This window comes from Apostichopus japonicus, chromosome 8, assembly GCF_037975245.1.
Source record: "Apostichopus japonicus isolate 1M-3 chromosome 8, ASM3797524v1, whole genome shotgun sequence".
NCBI lineage: Eukaryota > Metazoa > Echinodermata > Holothuroidea > Aspidochirotida > Stichopodidae > Apostichopus > Apostichopus japonicus.
Window position 1 is genome coordinate 1,766,790 of NC_092568.1, and position 16,888 is coordinate 1,783,677.

At 37.1% G+C, this 16,888-nt stretch overlaps 1 protein-coding gene across 6 annotated transcripts in view; it reads left to right on the forward strand.

The window, feature by feature from the left end:
- LOC139971205 (uncharacterized) overlaps nucleotides 1-16,888 on the forward strand; it is a 122,449-nt gene that overhangs the window by 90,910 nt on the left and 14,651 nt on the right. For all 6 annotated transcript variants that reach the window (XM_071977477.1, XM_071977475.1, XM_071977474.1 and 3 more), the window contains 3 exons: nucleotides 1,538-1,604; nucleotides 12,233-12,340; nucleotides 14,742-14,828. In XM_071977477.1, coding sequence (XP_071833578.1) covers nucleotides 1,538-1,604; nucleotides 12,233-12,340; nucleotides 14,742-14,828 — 262 coding nt within the window. The remainder of the gene's footprint in view (nucleotides 1-1,537; nucleotides 1,605-12,232; nucleotides 12,341-14,741; nucleotides 14,829-16,888) is intronic.

Consider the following 16,888-nt stretch of genomic DNA (forward strand, 5'->3'; position numbering starts at 1 on the left):
AAAAAGCCAAAATTTTTCGCGCGCTATGCGCGCATTCAACATGTCGATGCTAATATCATATAGGCAAGATCGGTCATTACATTGTATGGCATCGTGTACCGCACGGTCCGTCAAAGTTGCACAGTATACCGCCGGATGCTAATGTAAACAACCAAATGTCTTATGTAGATGGAGAAAAACCATACAGATCCATTTATGTCAAAACTCTCTTTTACAGTAGTAATGTCGGCCAAGCTTACAACTTTATTTCAATTACCAAGGAGATCATTTTAAGCTATTCATTGCTATATATTTTTCTTTCAGTAGGTGCCCAAAAAAAATGGGAAAACAATTGGGGGGGGGGCTGCAGCCCCCGCCTCCTACGGGACCTACGCCTATGAGTGAAGTGTTCGGTTTCGATATACCTGATATCGGAAATATCTCCTATTTTTCTGTTCCTTCAACCAAGTTTTGTAAAAGCCCTTATAAGAGGTTGCAATATTTCTACACCAATAAATTAACTGTGTCGGAATTTTCCAAAATTTCCTCACCAACATTCTTCATCATACTTTCCTCTACTCGTTCAATTTTGACCTGTCTGTTAGGGGTTCAAGGAGGTTTTTCTATATTGGTTGTCTATAGATTGAATTTTCTGCAACATTATAGGTATGTTTTCCAGTGATTTTATTCACGAGATAAGTGAATTTTCAAATTCTCAACAAGCTTGGGCTTAAAACCTTGAAAAGTGGGGCTTTCGGATATTGTGGGCCGTGACGTAGAATAACCTACAAAAGCAATGATCCATAGGACATGCAATCAGGTCGAACATGATGTGTGACTGGTGACAATCTTCAAAAAGGTTATGGATGGAAAAAAAAAAACTTTTGGGAAATACTTGGAAGTGCCATTTCCGGTGATCTGGGGGGTATCAAAACCAGAAATTTTCTTGTACGCTCCGCGCCAACCGATGGTGGCGCTCCGCTTAGATAGTAATTCGCGCCCCCCGGGTTAGAAAATCCTGGATACGCGCCTGTGTACGGTACCTTGCACTGAATTATTCATAAATCTGACAGTTGCATTGGCCTCTGTTACACTCACATTTCATTCAGATCGTGGGATGCAGAAAAATGAAGATAACTTTTACATTTTCCCCATTAAAAGTTCAAATTTACAAAAAGGTAAAATGCAGTTGCGGGTAATAATGAGCTTTGACAATGCATCCTCTCTTCGAAATGATTACATTTTGAAATACTGGCTGTAAGGTTATATAACAGATAAAATCGAGACAGGTCACAGTATGCTTAGCCTGAATAGTTTCATTTAGCCTTTACCCTTTCACCCTGCGATGCCCGATTGCTGATCCTCATCTCCGGCTCTTTGGCAGTCGAAGTTTGAACGGGGAAATAGAAGCGATACCCTTTGCCGTCCTCACTCGAGAGGCCGGCAGAATCGCTGAAGCAAAAAAGAATCTCCAAAAGAGGTACTGTACATACCAGTTACTTGATGATATTTCCTTTCCTTTTTTAATTTCTTTGTTTTTCTTTTTTTGCTGATGCAGGTTGGAGAAGAGTCATCAAGAACTTCACGAGGTGAATCAAGACTTAGAGGAGAGGATTCTAGATGTGGTGAGTTAATGCTGCTGCTGTCTTTTCTCTAGGATAGATTTCATACAGTCTTCTCCTTCACAGACAGATGAGACATTAAGACGTTTTTCCGATGATGACGTTAGAGGGGCGCATGCATGACAGATTAGTCAGCGAAATGTAATGCAGAATTTCTCCTTTTTTTTTTTCTTCCCCCTTTTCGATTGGGTTTTAAGATTTAGCTCTCAGGTTTTTTGAGTTTTTCTTGCTGCATACATGATGAGAAATATAAACTGGTATATGTAACTGATAAGTGCTGGAAATGACAGAATGCAAACTTCATAAAGAAGACTTCAACAAACAGTATCCTCAAAACATTAACTAGTACTGTTTTGCCCCACTTGTGTCTCACATCTGTTTGGTTGTGAGACTCGTTGCTGAATTGGTTTGTTTTTTCAAGTTGTTAAATAATTAACCCCCCTACCCACTCCTTTCCCCACCACTCCCCTAAGGCGGTCCTTGTTATCACAGCAAGTAGAGGGAATATTTTGATTTGAACTTTTGAGACATGTTCATTCTAAAATAAACTGATAAATTTAGCTGATACAAAACTTGGACTGTTATTAATGTCAGCGCTGTATCCAGGACAAGTTGCACCGGTGCTGGTTGTTGTTTTCAATTTCCTGGCTTATTTGAGCCATTATGCGACATGTTTATGATTCTTTTCTATTGATGGTCTTCATTTCTAGTTGTGGCAATCAGTGAGTTCTGAATATGAAGTATCGTTTTCTGATTAGTGCTGGGTAGTTAAGACCGAGTGTTGGTTAATGCCGACCACTGCTGACGGTTGATGCTACATCACTAATTAGCGTCCTCATAACATAGCTAAAACAGGTATCTTGTTGACTTTCACTGGACAGTACGACTAAGCAATGATTGATGCCGACCACTGCTGAAGGTTGATGCTACATCACTGATTAGCGTCCTCAATGCATATCTAAAACAAGTATCTTGCTGTCCTTATACTGGACAGTACGACTAAGCAACGATTGATACCGCCACTGCTGATGGTTGTCGCTACATCACTGATTAGCGTCCTCAAAACATATCTAGAACAAGTATCTTGCTGTCCTTATGCTGGACAGTACGACTAAGCAACGATTGATACCAACCACTGTTGATGGTTGTCGCTACATCACTGATTAGCGTCCTCAAAACATATCTAGAATAAGTATACCTAATAATGGACAGTAATATAACTAAATAATGATTGAAGCCAACCACTGCTGTTGGTTGTCACTACATCACTGATATCTAGAACAAGTATCTTGATGTCTATAATACTGTAAAAACTCTCTCCCATTCCTTGAGGGGGAAAAAATACCATTATTTGTTGCTTTAATTCCACATATTGTTACTGCATTGTGTGGAATTTTAGTGTTGAAGTCAGATTACAGCCGACCAGATTTGACTGCTTTCCAGCATATTAGATACATCACAAACGTTACGATATAATAGAGCTGTTATGTAATACTATGCATATTCTGGATATCAATCTCAACCAGAACCCAAAGAAAGTATCAATGTGATACTTCCTGATAAATAAAGTATCTGTATGAATCTAGTTTTTGAAAATGCGATGTACTCCTTTAATGCGTCTGTGTCCTTGGGAAATCCGATGTAGTTTTATCAGATCTGAATAAACGAGAGAATCTTAACTTCACAATGTGAGATTCTGTATAAGGCTTCTTCTTTGCACGTCGTAGGAAGCATTCGGCCGCCGTGCATTCATGTAGCGGAGATGTGCTGAAAGCTTTTGTGCTTGTATTTTATAGACATTGTTTGGTGTTAAGTGGAGACCACTGAAAACATAATTATAAATCGATGGTGGCGTAACTCGATCAAATTTGATTGTTACAGGCTTGCTTTTATTTCTGGTTGAAACGTAGGTTGGAAGTCGGTTTGCGGAAAATTCAGAATTTAAGCATCTTATACTGTGAGCTAAGAAGGAGAGGTAAGGGATAGAGGATGGGAGACTAAGTGGAGTATTCTGAGATAGGAATAAAGTAAGGTTATGTCCCTTGATATTCCACAGTTTTGTTCCTTTTAACTTCAAGTAGCTGTTCTTTTGGCAAGAATACAGTTCAGTCTGATATTTATTTCATTTCATTTTTATGTTTTTTAAATAATCACAACACTCACTGTCAGTGATGTAAACTCTATGATGCACTTTGAACTATTTTTGTACGCTAGATGCATGAATATTTGCAGAAAACTGTTGAGGGATATTATTATAGAACAATATTTCACAATGTCTCTCGGGGTTGTAATTGGCCATTGGACAACCACAGTCAGCTGAGTCTGATCTCTGCAATAACCTGAAGTTCCATGCAAAAATAAAGACAAAGTTCAAAGTTCAAAAGATAAATTATGCTTCTTTGTTTATAATAAATTGGTTAATTGGTATTATATATATCTTTTGAATATGGAACAGTTGTTTAAAGCAGCTTTCACATGGAATTTTAAGTGATTTCTTCAAGGCTATTTCATTCTAAAGTCCCATAACACTGTTGATGACAGAGAGAAAAAATGTAATGTGAAATAATGAGTCACTCATGCACCAAGCATTTTACTGCCACTATTAAAGTATTGCTTCCCTCTCTGAGACATTTGATTATCTTAGTTACAAAGTCTACTCAGTTGATGTCTGGAAATAATTTCGAGATTCAGAACCAACAAGGAAATTTCCTTTTCACTTTCGATGTGTTTTGTTAGCATGCTAATATTTGGTGCCAATGGCCTACCGATGACATTTAACCTTGGAAAAAAAAACTTGGAGGGAGTCTTAGTTTAATCCATTTAGCAATCAAATCTTGGGAAATTACTCCGCAAGAAAAACTTGCCAACTTTAATAACTTGACAAGCTGCCTTCAGGAATGTCGAGTGACTGCAGGAATTTTTTCCAAATGGAATTTTAAGTACAGTACATGTGCATGATATTCAAGTCTTGGCGTCAGTAAGCGAATACAATACCTAATATAAAATCAAGGTGACCATTGGAAAACCGTTAATGTGACTGAGAGTTGAATAAACCAGAAGTGTAGATATCTCAGCCAACTGAACCTTTCAGACTAGTTTTGTGTGTACTATGTCAACATCAGTTAACTCTTAATCAGGGAACTTTGCTGAGCACTCTAACATTAACTGTGTCCACCAGTACATAAAGCGGCACTAGCTGTTTCTTTAAATTCTTGTCAGATAACAAAGTATGGCCCAGCGAACAAGCTTGACCGAATTCGATAATTACATCTTTTTGTCAAGTGTAACAGTTTTAAAGAAGGTTTGGAAACCACCCGGTGGGCGAGGAAGTCGTTCGTAGCTACATCAATTTATTTCTATTAAATAAGCCACACTGTGCTGAACAGCTGTCCTGGTGGGCCATGTATACCACGCCTACAGTCCTGCTCTGCGGTATATGTGTACTTCAGACCACATCGATGTCCTCTGTCAGTTTTATCATTGTATTCGCAAGAGTACGACTTACTGCTCGGGTGAGTTAGAAGCAAATTGAAACCCGACCATCTTACTGGTATAGATTAATAGATATGGTATTTCTTGGGGGGGGGGGGGGTAAAAATCTGAGGGTATACTGTATAGCTGAAAGCGTCCTGCTGCTGAAATACTCGGAAAGATAAATTGTGCCTCGGTCAAGTTCTACATTTATGGTTATTACATTACTGTAGCAACGACAATGGCCTACGCGGTCAGCATAATCATTAGAAAGGAACAAAGTTATTATTTGACTGTAGTAAGAGATTGACTTAGCACAAAAATATTAGCAATATTGTTAAACGTTTATGATGTGGTAATATGTTGATTGTTTTACAGAGTTTGGATGTTATTGACAGGAAAGTGACATATTTAACCCCTTTTTATCAAACTGATTGCAATATACTGTATGCATGTATGCGTACAGCAGCCCTAACATTATAAAGTGAAAATAAAAATAAAAAGTAACCAAAGTTTGTTTCATCTAGTCGTTACTGTTTATCAAGTGATTCATGTATGAATCATACTGTACTCAGTACAGACATGAATAGCTAGCTTCAAGCTGCTTAAGAAGTAAAAGCATTGACTCCAACCTATTTTGTTTCTTTTTATTTATATTTTTTTTTATCTTTTTGAATAATAACTTTCCGAGGTGGATTCAGTCCCATTTTTTCTCCATATAAAAAGAAAAAAGAAAAGAAAAAAAAATTGGCCTCTGTATTGTGACTCACTCTTAAAATTTTATTCTTCTGGTTCCCTTTGGTGAGGAATGTAATTACTTGTTGTTTTTCGTACACGCAACCCTAGATGGATAATACTACTCGTATGCACGTTTAACACACAGGCAGTCAGAGAATTGCCAAAGAGAGTGGTTTTGACTTTATTTGTGAGCCTTTTCAAGTGGAAATGATGTTGGTTACAGTTGATTAGCTTCCAAGGAAGCAGAACTACTGCGGTGATTACCAATCGTATTCGTCAAAAGAGAAGTAAAAGACACTCGTACGCACAAACAACAAGACAAGAAAACCTGTTGCATGCCAGCTTTCTCTGAGGTTATTATAAAGGGAAAATGATGATGATGATGATTATGACGACGACGAAGACATTCTCTCTTCGGTTAATAAGAGCGAGGATGCTGTGAATCTTGGCTGTTTATGAATCAGTGACTGTCTGAGTCATAAGAGGCAATTTCATACAGGCATGCCACCTCATAGATTATCATCCTCAGTGTGGGTCCTTGACAAGCTCAACTCATCAATCTCCTTTACACGCTTTTAGTTCTCCTCATGTATTTGTTGACGGCCAGTTTCGGAAAAGGGAAATTTAAGACATGAAAGAATTATGCAGCATCAAAAATTTACTTTGTAAAGAAGGGGTGAGAGAGGACAGGGTTTGGTATTGGTCAAACTACAGTATATGTCATTTTTATTCACTAAAAGTTTTAAATTTTTTTTAGTTTATAGCAATTCCATCCCTCTTATTTTCTGTCCTCACATTGGTTTAACTTCCATATTATATATGCTTGCTGTAGACAGAGCCAGTGGTCTGATGCATAATTAATTAGAGATTAGCTTTAATTGATATTGTCTGAGGTGCAGTTAATTTGGCTATATGTTTCCCCTCTAGTTAGGCAAAAGCAAGTGACAACTACTTTTCAATTATGCCTTTACATTAAAATTTAGTTTTCATTCAGTTAAGTATCGATATGCGAGAACGCAATTTATTCTTTTCCACACCATCTCGTTTATTCATTTTATAGCAAAACTTACAGTGAAGTTTGATGCATTAATTTCAATAGCAAATGATCGACTTACTTGAAAAAAGGAGGTTACAGAATTGAACAGTCACACACATCTTGATGGTAGCAGCTATATTCAACTATCATCAACAGTTGAAAATGTCTCTAGTGTTTTCTGTTACATTATACAATTAATTGTTACAAATTAATTGTGGCGTAAGAAACAAACTTTGTCATAACTAAGATCCAACATACTAAATGCTGTTTAAGGTCTTCTGACTTTATTCTTTTAACTCAAAAGAATTATTATCGAAAAATAATGTTCCTCATTCGATTTTGGAATTTTAAACTCCTTAGAAAATCACTTGAAATGATTTTAAAGGTAGCAAAGTCATGGATTAATTTCATAGAAAATGTTTACAGTACTGTGAATTAAATTTGTGATGGTTTATAGCCACGTTTGCAGACAACCGATCCAGTGAAACCCAGCAGTTTTCCATGATCTATGCTATCTAGATATCTAAAGTGAAACATACATCGTTTGTTTCTTAAATATAAGCCACCAATTAGAACTGACCTCATTCATGCTAACAGCTTGAATACTTAAATTTGATCGTCTCACGCAGACATGGTCTCCCTTGTGAAAAAATTGTCTGACCTACTTGTTTGTCAACTTAGAAACATGGAAACAGCATCAGAAACAACCGATGTACGTCTAGCGTTATTTGTGTATCCATCATTGTTATACTGTCACTATGGATAAATGTTTATCTTTCTTTAATAATAGAAATTAAAATAAAATATTCGTTTAAGTATTTCTACCCTTTGGAAAATTATTTGAGTCACTGAGGAAAACTCCAGAAGGAGAAGAAGTCTTTTCAGTACATACACATATGTTCGGTATAAATATATAATAATTGTAGCACATGTGTACTAACTTGTACTTTTCCTTATTTAAGGATGTCTCAGTTACATCCGTATACATCCTCGGTCATACTTAACATGCAAGAAATAGAAATTAAAACACAAGCAAAGAAAACAGTTCATAAATATAGTAGATTTGAATACTTGATTTAATGATATCGAACGCCTTAGAGAGAAATAGACGCATATCCACCAGTGAAGTGGTTATCAGTCAAAGACTGAGCAGTACAAAAGCATGGTTTTAATTATATCTTGTCCGTGATTAAAGATTCGAAAACCTAATAATTGGCCTTCCCCTATGTCTGCCTGATGGCTATGTGCCTCTACATGGAGACAATTTATACAAACAGATACATGCAGTAGTGTTACAGCTAACATAAGTTGATTAGAGGTAGCCTGCCAAATGTCTATTAACCTGTTCACACAGAAAGTTGTTTTTTACCTCGGGAAGCGTTTGCTAAAAATCTCAGTGGGGTACACGTTTCTCTAGAGTTTGGGGTTATTTTTTTTTTTTTTTTTGGTATTCTGGAGAAAATTGAAGCAGTGTATGGTTTTTAAAAAAAGAAGGGAAAAAAAGCTGCAAGCAAATGAGGACTTTGATAGATTCATTATTTCATATATAAATGAAGATGAATTTTATTTTTGAAGCAATATGTTTTTGTTTTGTCCCAGTGAAGTTCAAGTGATTCTGGTAGGCTTATGGTGAGGACATTGTGGTAAGGTTGGTTGAAGAGGGTGGGGGGAGAGTCAGGGGATATGGGTATAGATGAAGTTTGGTACTTCACATTTCAGATGACATGATCATTTCTATCCAGCTGACTTTCTCCAGATCATCTTTAACTTGACTTTAACAGACTTTTAACTGGAGGTAATGTTCTTCCTGAGCATTCCAATAACTGTGGCCTAAATATAACATCCGTTTGGTGATATGTACTAGTAGGGATAGTTTGGCCGTCGTCTCTTGGCTATTGTAGATTAGAGGCAGCAACATAAAGTTTGCTTTGTTTCACTGTAAATGCCAGGATTCCAAAGAGAGGTGAAGAGACTAAAAGTTTTATAACAACGTGCATGATAATGCAATTGATACCCAATTGTTTGTCCACGTGCAGTTTAACTTACCTGGTACCCTGATGAATGTAGTTCTAAAATGTTATCCTCTTATCCAAGATGGAGATTTCCTAATTCTGGGACAAAAGTTGGTATACATTTTTGAAAATGGGATACCCCAATAATGTATTGGTATTGTTTATTTTGGGTTTTCTTTTATAAGATTTGTCACGATATTAGCCATTTCATAATTACTAGAATACTGCAAATTGAAGGTGAGATGAAGAATGAACTCGTCTAAATGTTTATACTACACATCTGGTGGTCCACAGGTTCGTGTATAGAAGAACCATTACTTATAATACGTTACATTATGTAAATCAAATTACGTAATATACAGTATATTACACCCACTATACCTTCAGTGTTATACAGTAAAGTGAACAATCTTTGCAGATTGGTCATTGGTTTTTCATGTTGGAAAATTGTGCTTCATACACGGTAGTACTTGCTGCCTTGATCACTTTAAGCTAACACCTCATTTCTCCTTCCCTCCCCTCCCCTCCCCCTCCCCCTCTCCCCTCCCCTCCCCTCCTCCCTCTTGTTTAGATCTATCTGCCTGTCAGGTTCGTATTAAATTCATAGATCTATCTGTTGACTCGTACCTGTAGAGGATTGTTTACCTCCTCCCCCTCTCCCATCCCCTCAGCTCTCCCCTCCCCCTCTCTCCTCCCCTCCCCTCCAGCTTGTCTACTATATCTGCCTGTCAGGTTCGTATTAAATTCATCTATCTGTTGACTCGTACCTGTAGAGGATTGTTTACCTCCTCCCCCTCTCCCATCCCCTCAGCTCTCCCCTCCCCCCTCTCTCCTCCCCTCCCCTCCAGCTTGTCTACTATATCTGCCTGTCAGGTTGGTATTAAATTCATCTATCTGTTGACTCGTACCTGTAGAGGGTTGTTTCTCCTCCTGCTCAAGTTCCACCGTCTCTCGTTATTCGCGTAATTCATTTCGATTGTAAAGCAGGTTGGAGGGTGAAGATTTAACTAGGAGGTGACAGTTTCAAGTGGTTTGTGACATGATGATTACAGCTTGCTCTAGTTTGGTTAATTTACCAAGATGAGATGGAAGAGTTGTTAATTTCCCCATAGACTTTCGTCGGGCTTTACCGGAATTGAAGCAAAGAACTGTATGTTATTGGAGCATTCGAACTACGTTGATTGTACCTTCCTGTAGACCTGTAATAAGGTCGCAATTTAATAAAGAAAATATCGGTCCACAGACCCAGCATTTTCAAGGACCCTTGTTGGTGTTTGTGCTGATTTTGCTGAGGGTGTAGAAAATGCAGCCAGTGTTTCCTTAACCATTGTAGCACCATTGTTGGTGTATGGTTGGTCACTTTATCTGACAGAAATTTTTGGCTTAATTGTGATGAAGCATCAATTGTAGATACAGTATCTCTCAGAGAATTGGATGATAAATATGGTCTAAGCATCTATTGTGACTTAACTGCTAAAAGTAGTGGCAGTTTCAAATTTATGATATTATTTACCGTAATGTTGATGTTTACCAATACAAACTATATATAAATTACATAGATTGTAAAGAAATTTCTCTCAGTATTGATGTAAATACGTTTCATTCTGGACTGGGTCGTAATTTGAGACATGAACAACCATAAGGAAAAGTCACGATGCTGGTCTCAACTACGATGTTCATGAATTTGTGTAGACAGTGTCAAGATTTACAGTACAATTACGAACAAATTAAGCATCAAATGTTGAGGATTATGGGACATTCTCCTGTGTACTGCTCTGAAAAGAAATTCATCACAGGTTTTAATTACTTTTTGTCCATTTCTTTCTATCATCTTCTTGGAACTGATATAAACAATCCTTGAATATGCATTTGAAGAAACTAACAGCAAGACTACAACCCCGACAACGACCTCAGCAGTGTTTAAATGATCAAAATACCCAGAAGGCACTTTGTGCTATAAACTGTGCTGACTATTAAATGTTTGTTTTATTAATAATTATGAATCATGGATTTGGATGATCCAAGGGAATAAATATATAGTCATTAATTAACAAACAAACAAGAAAGGCACCACAAAAGAAACAAAATGTAAATTTTTGTAGTCAGTAATTAATGGACCTCTAGTAAATGTCTCACTTTAAGACACTTGCGAAGCAGAGCCCTCCCTCTTTTTTTTTATGTGTGGACTTTACAGTGACAGTGTGATTGATTGTCAATGTTAACCACTGATCAACTGATCAATACTTTTGATCACAAAGAGACGTAGAATTAATTCTCTGTATATTTTATACAGGCGTCATCGTTCATCTTTCAAATATCTTAAGCTTGGGGATTTCTTTTTTGTTTTTAATATATTTTTCTGATGATCAAGGATGCGGCAAATGTCAATACATCCTTGCATGACAGTAAATCCTGAAGTGCTAAAGATGAGTGGGGCAAATTTTTGGAAAGAAGAATTTGCTGTGATAATTGTTTTGTTGTTTTTCCCTCCCTCTAGTTATTCATAAATTTTCATTTATCTAGAAGTATGTAACAAGAGGCTAACTAATAATATATCAGCGATTGCGAATTAATTTCATGAGATAACTGAGTTTTCTTGGCATCACTTGCCATGAAGGCAGAGTTATGAAACCAATGGTTGTGTTTTAATAATGTGCAGTAGGATTGCACAATGTAATGTAATGTTGTGTAACTTTAACCATGTAATGCAATGTAGTGTGATGTAATATAATCTTGTTGCAATTTAATATACTATACTGTAGTATTGTGTAATGTTATAAAACAATTAGTGTAGTGTAGTATAGTGCAATGTAGTGTAATGTGATACTATCTTGTAATGTACTGTAGTATTGTGTAATGTTTAGTAACATTAGTGTAGTGTTGTGTTATTTAGTGAAGTGTGCAATGTAGTGACATATATGTATAATAATTTTGTTGTAATATACTGTAGTATTGTGTAATGTTATATGAAACATTAAAGTAGTGTTGTTTAGTAAAGTGCAATGTAGTGTAATGTGATATTATCTTGTTGTAATGTGATGTAGTATTGTGTAATGTTATGAAATATTAGTGTTGTGTAGTAAAGTGCAATCAGGGAGTTGTAATGGAAGTGCAATTTAGTCACATAATGTAATATAGTTTTGTTGTAATGTAATGTAGTATTGTGTAATGTTAAGCAACATTAGTGTAGTGCAATGTAGTATAGTGCAATGTAGTGTAATGTAATATTATCTTGTAATGTACAGAAGTGTTGCGTAGTGTAAATGTAATGGTATTATATTAGTTTTTAATGAAATTTTATTGTTGTGTGGTGAATATTTATGGCACATAACTTACCTTAATGACGAGTTTGAATTTCTTTTCTACCCAAACAGGCTGCATCTTATGAGAAGGAGAAACAAGCCTTGAATCGAGAAGTACTGACCTTGAGCCAGAAGTTACTCGACACACGGTTTGAAATAAATAAACTGGAGGAAAAAAATGTAAGTATATTCTATAAAATGATAGTTAGGGGTCTCTTTTCAAAATATGCTACTGTAAATTCATTTCTCAAATTCAGAACTGACTCACATAGTTTATGAATCACAGGTCTTGAATATGTGAAATGAAATTTAACCAGTCAAATAAACAGAATTTGAATGCAGATTTTGCAATATGGATCAATTGCAAGATTCAACATTACAGTCATGCCATTTCAACATGAGAGAGCAACATTGCCATAATACTGTTCATCATGAAAACAATAATAATTAAGGTAATTAGTTCAGTATTGCATAATCTGCTTTCATTCCCGTCATGATATGGCTACTGCAGATTGTATTTTTAAGGAAATGTTTCCGTCAAAATTTCAGCCAGATGTACGGTAAAGACATCGGGTCATTTTTAGTACACAAGGATTTCTTCATTCTTGATAATTTCTTGTTCAAACATCCTGGCAAGATTTTGAAGGTCTTCACAGTAAATGTCAGATGCAATCATCCGACGATTCATGAAATGGGTTAAAAGCATTCAACAGCATAAACAGAGAACCAAAGGGGAAAACAAAGTGTAGAGACACCTGGACAAATTTATTGGAACGTGAGATGCAATAATGGATATGATGCTTGCTTGTGTATGTAAAAACACATACTGTACTTTGACAACTCGTGTTCCACCAATCCAGATCCTCGTCTTCATGAACGACTCACATTTGCCGAATTCATCCAGTTTCGACTTAGGCTGTCGCCGCCAAAGCGTCCAACACTTCCCCTTCGCCCCAACAACATGAAATGGAAGATGTCGTGCCTCTCATTATTTCGAGCTCTCCAGCTCACAATTTCTGCAGCTAAATGCCCAATTTTCAAGTCGAGAGCAGATGGGATGGGAGCAATGCACGATGGAGAGGCGGGCGTCTGGTTTATGCTAGAGAAAAGAGAACTTGAAGATCTAGCAATGAGACAGAGGTTGACTAGCTCCGCTGTGATTCTTCAAAACAGTCATAATTAGCTCGCCTCTTTTCCACCGGTTGATGGAAACTGTCGGCTGTAATACTAGTGTAGTAGAAGAGGAATAAGACCGATCTGGCGGTGAAAAGTCTCAAGCCACGAGCACTAGTTAGATCTCTCAGCAGAGGATGAGGGGCTTGCTGAATAATGCTGAAACGACTGTCATGTCTATTGAGAGCCAAGATGCTTTTACATTTGAATTATGATCAACTCATGCAATAGAATGTCTCTTTTATGCCAAAAAATTTTATTACTCAACTTACGCTTTGTTCGTTCTCAGAAAAAGGCAAGTTTTCTGCCTATGTGTGCATAGAAAGTTGCTGCATTGGGCAATGTGTAAATTGCTAACCCAAAGTTTGAAAGAGGGAAGATGTCGTCTGTGAAATATTTATTCCCTCATACGTTACACTCCATTATTACATCCACAAAATAAAAATAATTCAACGAAAATGATCACTCTGGATATAAACCCTATCCTTTACTTTCCTTGGTTGTTAACCGATCATTATTCTTGTTTTATTGGTGGGTAGATTGATCCATCCTCTCTGGCTCCTTTCTACTGTCTTTTTGGAGCATTTCTTCCATTTGAAGTTAATTAATATCAGACTGTAGGACATAAACTGGGATTTTTACCGTTTTGAGACCATTCAAAGTAATAAAGTCTACACATCTTCAGTACCTGTTATTGTGATGTTCTTATGTATGCAGGGGATAGGAGCTGGGGGGGCTTCCTACCCCCCTGTATGTATGTGCATAGTTCATACTAGACAATGTGTCGCGACATTACCTCTCTCTTTAAATGTCATCATTATTGGCCCCGAATTTGAGCATTCTAAAACTTGATAGGAGTTTGCACTTTCCTAGAGGCTCTCTGATCCACCATATTGTTCCCCGACAGTGAGGAGAGTTCAGACTGAGACATGTAAAATGCCTCAGTGACGCAAAGTGCTCTGCATGTTGGTAAAGAAGTATTAAAATATTTCTTGCAGAAATCTGAGCCACATGCAGTGTCCATTTTTTTAAATTTCTAGCATATTTGGGAGAATATAGTGGATGACCTTTATCTTTCATATATTTAACTGCACACCAAGATCAAAGTAAAGCATAATGAAAAGAAAAAAACATATTAAAAGAATATATACAATATGGAGAATGTTAATTTGCATTTCCAAACCTTAACTGATATACAGAAACATACAGTGAGTTGTATTTCATTTGCGTCTATAAATATCGGCTTTATTCATGCTTCACTTGTTACATTTCAATATTCCTTACCTTTTGCTTTCTTTTCCCCCCTGCCATACTGATTTTTTCTTTTCTTTTTTTTTTGCATCTGAAAGAGACAGCAATAAGCCTGATATGATTAATAGTTTCAATTATTTTATTTGATTAATCGCAGCAACGGTACAAGAAAGATTGTGAATTAGCTGTTCAGCTTCTCCAGTGCACTCCTTCAGGGGCCTATCAGCAACACAAAATCAGCACGGTGAGTAGTACGCCAGTGGACTGTCAATAACATAGAAGCAGTGTATGTTTGGATGTGTGTGGAGGTTAGGGGGAAGGAGTGGGGGGAGGGGTAGAAATGCACAGTGAGAACTGTTTCTCTCATTGCAGAAATAAATCAACAAACAAACAAGGAATTAAGGAAAAAAATCATTTGTAGTAGCTTGTTGAATCACAAGGACAATGTTACCTCTTCGGAGCAGAGCTCGTGAGTATCAGGATGTACAAACGTGTTTGTCATTCAGTTCCTATGGCGATCAGGCGGGATCTTTCTAGGTGCTCAAGGATGTCGCCGAAGTGAATACCTGCATGTATTATGAAGCCCTTCTTTCTGTTGGTCAGTCTGTGATGTCAGTCAATATTAAAAAAGGGGTCTGTTTATTATGGTTATGATTGATAATCTAAGATTTTTGAAATTGTAGCGTGTAGGTATCCTCTTGGATGAAGGTAACTAATGGCGGGTGTAGGTAAATTATGGAAACTTTATTTTTTTTTCTTAGCATGCTGAAATATAGGGGCAATATCAAAAGCTGAAAAACTGAGACTTAATATGAAAGTTTTAGTTCACCGCAAAATAAAAAGAATATCTCATTAATTTTGGGGAATTTTAGTGTAGTTGACACAGGACTACTATTTCAATTCTAGGTTTATCATTGCCACTCTACAATACATACAGTCTACCACTGTAGAGCACTGTGCGCTATTCTCATACTACCCTTCGCATAGCAGCTAGTCCATGCCTGATCTCTAGTAAGGGATTTACTTTTCCACGAGTATTCCATGGACGAGATTGTATCCTTCGCATTATTCCGGCTTGCGGACGTCATCATCCTAAAACCTCCCTTCTCCTATGACGGAGATAAACCCAGAGCCGCTCGGCTCTGATGTTATGAAAGAAACAGCGTGTTGCCCTCTAGTGATATCCAATTGGGAACCTTCGTCGTCAGCTGCGGGTGCCTGGATATTATGCATTTAATCAGTGCGTGCCCATCGGGGTTAACACCAACCTGCAAATGACATGTAGCTTTGAGCTGTATTTTATTGGCAAACAGTTGATCACGGTTAAAAAACCTGTTAGAGCTGGAACGATTCGAAAGCTTATGCAAATGTAAAACCGAGCCAGTTCTGTTTAGACACAGAGAAAACAAGTGTCGGTCGAAGACTCACTTCCGCACGAAACTGGTGACACAGTTTCTGTCCGACGTCGTTTGTCACAACAAATTTGGGAGGAAAAAAGAGCTCTTTTGGACCATTGGCTCATTTGTTGTTTACTTGATCCAGCATTTTAAAGCAGCTGTTTGTGTTTGGGCAACAGCTTTGTGAAACATGCACCGTATTTTGCAAAAAGCAAGATTGCAATTGAGCGAAAAACGAAAACTTGTCAGTATCGTTGCACTAAGTGAAGAATGAATGAGTATTCCTTGAATTTGGTTCTGAACAATTTCGTCTGTCAGACACGTTTCCATTTTAGTGGCACTTACAGACAGACAAAGTTCATTTCCTTGTTTGGGAATTATCATTTCACCGATAATCGGTTTAACAATGAATTGGAAGCGGTAAAATTTCTAGTAGCCATATTTTTAACATGAAGAAAATGCTGCGTGCAAAGCATAATAAAAAAGGAGAAAAAAGTGTTTTATGTCCTTGAGAACTCTTCTCATAGAATCTGTTTTTAATAGCATGCTATGTTTGTGATCCTGTTACAGTACAGTGCTGTTCAAGGTAAAGTTAATGCCAAAACACTTTAACGTCATTGTCAGTGCTAATTTTAGTACTTTATCAAATGGGAAAGAAAAGATGATGGAAACCAGTTCAGCAAGCTCCTTTTAGGATTCATGGTGTGAGGTTAACCACAAACAATCCTCCATATCGAACAGTGGACATATCCCACACAGTAATGCTAGTGTCTGTCAAAATTATGTGAAAACTGAATTAGAAACCGAAGCACAAAGACGACATGAAATTTAAGCACTATGTTTCTTCCTTTGTGTACGGCTGTCTTGAAATCAAACTTTTCTTGAGTAGTTATTTCAGTTTTGACCC